Here is a 5704-nt window from a genome sequence, read left to right as displayed (position 1 = left end):
TCGAATATACTTTAATGAAGCAGCGATGAACCTGATAACAACTGTGGAACATCAATGCCCCGGGGCCAACCAGGCGTAACAAGTCTTATATGTATCTATAAACGATAGAAACTGCTAAGCTACAAAAAGAGCGTCACAAGGTCCCCCCACCCGTATAGCATTCAAACGACCAGGAGGAGGCATGCACCAGGATTAAACAGTACAGATCAATTAAACAAAGACTATGTAGCGCGATAAATAAAACTAAGACCGCTATCGGCAGGAGATAGCTAGCTAAGTGGATGAGGATCAATGGAAACTTGGCTATAAACTAGGCATGGGTGAATCCTAATTACTTAATGGTGGGGAGATAGACAGCATAGTATGGATATTAGGCTCACCGAAGCAGTACATATTGCCGAAATTTATCCTAAAGTAATTTGAATTTAGAACAGGGAGGTCGCGATGGACGTGGCCATGTAGATGTACTAGGCAGACTAGAAAACTTTTTTCATGTACCGAGCTACCTCTTGAGAGACCACTCCCCGCTCTATGACATATTAGCAGACCAGAAGAGAAAGGAGATCATGTCCAGCGTAGCACAGGAATTCACTAGGGCCACTTCCTACGATAAACTCCTAAAAAGCGACATGACTGAAAATTCACCCCTAGTTGATTATATAAGTGATATTGCAGCACTCGTTACCTATTGTACAAGACAGGCTTGGTATATTGATGCGACGGGTAATCGGATGGATGTTTTATCATAGTTTTTCGTAGTTTCATTCCGGCGTTCGAGAAAAGCCAAAGTAGACCTAACTAAAAACAGAATCCCATCCCCCGCGTGATACCACGATCAACGATCCACTCAAAGGTAAGCTCTTTCGAGTAAATCAAGCAAGTTAGGAAACGTAAGCTAGACGTTTGATATATAAAAGGTTTTATGTTCATCTTCTGTAAAAAGCTTTCTATGCACGCTTTTTTCTTGTACCGAGCTAAAAACTGTAAATATTACTTGATATATCTCCAGTCATGAACACCGCCAATCACATAAGTTGACTTTAATGGTGATAACGTCAAATACGTCTTAGAGCGCAATAAATTAACATGAAATACAAAACAATCCCAGACCTTTCCAAGAGAGTCAAAAAAGGGCGTGCTCGTTGCCGTTGCAAAGATAAAGAACATTTCGAAAGCCTCATCGACAAGGAGCGGGATGGTTTCTGATCCGTACCCTGCTGCATTGACCACATCAAGACCCCCACGGACCATTTTGGAACAGTGCACGGCGTTTAGATTTTCGATTCCACCTGCTCTTCATCGATTTCGGGAAGCTTTCAATAGTGTGATAAATAAGGATATCGGGAGGACTCTAAACAGGAGAGGCATTTCGTAAAAACTAATAGCCATGATCAGAGCGACATATGATGACGCCAAATGTCACGTGCTGGACCGAGTTAAAATTTCGGCGAATTTTGAGGTCCAAAGCGGAGTTCGACAGAGTTGGATTTTGTTACCGATATTATTTCGTCTTGTGATCGGCGACATTTTTCATGCTACCTTGTCCGCAGGACGTCGCCGAATTCAATCGTATATTACATATTGGAGGGTGGGGGCTCTCACAACGTATGGGCTGTGTAGGTGGACCTTTGACGATATGAGAACTTAGGGAAAACAAAAGACGTGGTGGAAACAGAGCATTGGAAGAGTCATTGGGAGAACTGAATGTAGTTTTCGCTATGCCTTCTGATTCTCAGATCACCATACGTCTGTTTGCTAGAAGATATGATATTATATTGAAACGGAGAGGAAAATGGAACGAACCGGAAGAATGCGTGCTAGGATATACCGACGTCTTCTACACTCATGGCTCAAAAACAGAAAATGATTCTGGAGCAGGAGTCTAACTCTCAGATTTTTGGTGCTGATGTACTCCAACTGAAGCGGGCAGCATCACATCCACTAACGGAAATCCTGCGATATATAAACGAATTCGGGATATTCCGTTAGACGGGGGAATCGAGTACATTGGACCACTAAGGTCTGAATGCTTAGATACTTTATCTCTCGCCACCACAAACACACACACACGCACATATATTTCCTCATATACCTCGACTACGCTGATCGTATCTGTTTGCTCTCTCACCTGATTATGGACGTGGGCCAAATAACTCTGGATTTGGAAAAAGTGGCAAGTAGAGTTGGACTGAAGATAAACACCAACAAACCCAAGGCTCTCAGTCTGACGGGTCATCTGCAATATTAGGCAGAGCATCGAAGACGTCGACCAATTTGTATAACTAGGGAGCTTCGTGTCTGCCGACGATGGCACCAAACTGGATACCTGATGCATTAACCGCACTGTATCCACTTTCATTGCCCGTCTAAAATTAGGAAATGCAGTTATATCAACACCAAGATCAAGTTAAGACTGTTCTGTGCTAGTGTTCTTTCTGTGTTGCCATATGCAAGTATCGCATGAAAAGAGACAACCGCTGTTACTTAAAAACTGCAAGCCTTCGTCAACACCTGTCTGGGTCATATCATCGAGTATACTGGCCTAATACTATCACAAACGAAGAACTTGGTGGGTCTGGAACTCTTACGCGATGAGATCGGAAGGCTAAATTGACCCTGCATAGGTCATACATCAAAGAGCGGTGACAATGCGGAATATGGTATGCAATCAAATCCACTCTTCCAAGATGGTCGATGACTGGGTCGTTCGAAGGCAACTTGGCGCAGAACAGTAAAGAAAAAGTGCAGGGATCTCAACAAATCGTAGAGGAGTTAAGGCCCATTTCAGGTAATCGCGAGTGACCGTGCGTATGTGTGGTTGTCGCACTCTACCTCATTACGGGAATAGTAACCATAACCAATCATAATGGAATGTATTTTGAAGCCTAGGCACATATTTTGAGTCCTTACTCATGACCTTTCAAATAAGATTATCTTCGAAGAGTACTAACTAAGCCATATCATTTGATACCCCCCTTTTCGCATAGGTAGGATGCCGCCTCCGATGCGTAGGCGGAAACTGTAATCCGAAAAACAAACAAAGAGATATCGTGTGAACCTAGCGAAGGAAAACGTTGAGCTAAAATTGGCAATTATCTGCAGGTGGGACAACAACAAAAGATAATTCGAATTTTTCTATATTTTGCATCTGCCTACAATAAAATCGCTGCAATTGCAATGATATTTTCATGAATCTTGATAATTCGTACATTATTGGTATTTCCGGTTAATTCGATCCCCAGAGTTTTTTTTTTTATTTTGAACTCACGATAATTGGTCTTCCCAATATTTCCTACCAATCGTCAGTCGACATTCTCCTATATTTAATAATATACAGCATTAGTCTGTGGTAAAACAGCAAAAAAAGGTAAATTATCATATCACGTTTGAAATATTTAAATAAAGGCAAAAAGTTGACTGACGGTTTCGTCTAGGGCAGAGGCAACTCATCAGACGCTGCCTCACCTCTGCCCTGGACGAAACTGTCAGTGAACTTTTTGCCTTTTTTTGTAAACTTGGGTTTAACTCAAAAAAAGAGGAGTCCGGCAACTACAAAAGAGGGAGTAAGTTGCACCCCAACTGGTTCGGTCCGTCACTAAGTGGGTGGGACTTCCAGCATCCTCAACAAAAAAATATTAAATATTTAAATATTTCTTTATTATTATTATATTAGATGAGGGGTGAGTGAGGGTTGTCAATAAAATTGTCAAAAGAAAATTAGAGTGATCATTTATAAATTAATATTTTAAAATAAGCCAATGTCGGGACGTAATATATGGTAGTAGTTTGAAAGTATAGTAATGAAAAAGCTAAGGAATACTAAATAATGAAAAAGGAAAAACGCTGCACATTAGGAAATAAATCTTTCGTCAACTCATCACAGGAAAAGCAAACGAAATGATGCTTCTATTGTCATAATCTCCTGAAAAATCGCGGACAATACAAGCATCACATTAAAATGGCATCTTAAAAGCCCATGTATAAGGTGAAAGTTTCAGCGGGAGCAGACAGTTACCTCGTTAAACTTAATAAATAAAATAATTTTGGAGAGAAAATGGCTCATATTAGATCAGCAAGTTAAGCGTTCTTGGCGATGGTTAGTTCTAAGATAGGGAACTACATGGGTTTAGATTTAATGTTTAAGTTTTTAAAGGCTCGTTTGATGGGTTCGCCTATAAAAACACCATAATTTCAATATTTCCATAAACTTTTTCTGGACCAAAAATTCATTTAATTTAATTACTGTGATAAATTAAATTGATGTTACAAAAAACAAATCTCAATCGATCAAAAAGGTTTCGCTTTGTTGGCAAAGGTTGGCACTTAAATTAGTGCGCACATGGACTGCTTATTGAAAATGTTTCATTTTCAATGAAAGATAATTTCAAAAAAAGATTTAATTACTCGAAAATATTTAAATACAGTTTTACATTTTGCCTTACCGTTATTGATGAATTTAGTTTTGTATCTATTTCGATTTCGGGACTGTGAAGATGAAAAGCGGCTGGATTGTTATCAAACTGTTGCCTAATTTCGTCATCTAATACTAGTATCTGACAAAGTAGAATACCTAGCTCATAATTTTATAAACAATTCTGACAAAATAAATAATTATTCGTAGCTTTAACTGCGTACCTGATGATTTTTGCCAAACACTAAATGCTCACTGGCATAACATCTAATGATCAAACATTTATCAGAATCTACAATCTTGAATTCAATACTGCGTTTCATACCTCAGTTAATCTCTCTCTGTCCATTACCATATGCCATTCGTTCATTCTGAAAATATACTCAAAGCGGAAACAACGTTGTACCATTGGATAGACGATTCACCATGGATTGGATGGAGTTAAATGTCAAAAGCTATTTTATCATAATCACCATTGCACCCAAGCTCATTCCCACTATTCAGGTATTGTCACCTAACTTCTTTCAAAGACATTTAATCATATAGGTATGTATTATTTTGTGCTTTCAGAAAGAAAACTACATTGCAATGTACTCTAAGGTAACCGTAACAATCACACCTGGCTACGGAGCTGCAAATGTAACAGTAAAAAACCGGAAGACATGGGATTGTAATTTAACATTTTCTCAAGATTTGGAAAATCCTGAGATGCATATTGATATCTATGGACTAGTAGATAAGCGTTTTTCCCGACGATTTTTTAAAGTATCATTCAAAACCTGCAATCTCCATCGAATATTAGGAACCAGTCCATTTCTCAGGGTAACCGCAAATATGCTTAAGGAACGTTCAAATATGAGCCTCGAATGTCCGATGCCTGCAGGGAAGTACTATGTGCGAAACATGGGACTGGAAACGGATTTGATTCCCTTGGCATTATTTTATACGCCCAACAGCACTGATATTGTCGATGTTTTATTAACCGCAGAAAAAGATAAAGATAGAAAAGTTACGGTTTTGCACACGTTGATGGAAACTAAAATTTTAAAAATGAAAAGTAGAAAGTCACCAAAAAAGAATTAGATCAAATTCTTATGGTTTTTAGATTAAATTCGATTAAAATGGAAGATTAACCTTTCCCTTAAAAAATTAGGTGATTCAAAGTGATGCAAAAATAATCACCCGATGTTATTTTGCAGGAGTTTTTTTTTTTTAATGAAAAAGTTTAGTTTTGCTTGAGAAATTTTTTTACTTAATCCATTAGAATTTATTCCATCAAGTCGAGAAAATGAT

General features: G+C 38.6%; 1 protein-coding gene across 1 annotated transcript; it reads left to right on the top strand.

Annotated features, from left to right (window-relative positions):
- Positions 1–4799: 4799 nt before the first annotated feature.
- LOC119653438 lies at positions 4800–5494 on the top strand. The gene is made up of 2 exons (XM_038058018.1): positions 4800–4915; positions 4982–5494. The coding sequence occupies exons 1-2, from the start codon at positions 4838–4840 to the stop codon at positions 5492–5494; spliced, it is 591 nt and encodes a 196-aa protein (XP_037913946.1). The 5' UTR covers positions 4800–4837.
- The last annotated feature ends 210 nt before the right edge of the window (positions 5495–5704 follow it).

This window comes from Hermetia illucens, chromosome 4 (genome assembly GCF_905115235.1).
Source record: "Hermetia illucens chromosome 4, iHerIll2.2.curated.20191125, whole genome shotgun sequence".
NCBI lineage: Eukaryota > Metazoa > Arthropoda > Insecta > Diptera > Stratiomyidae > Hermetia > Hermetia illucens.
The sequence above is the reverse complement of the archived record's forward strand: the minus strand, read 5'-3'. Positions and strand labels throughout refer to the sequence as shown.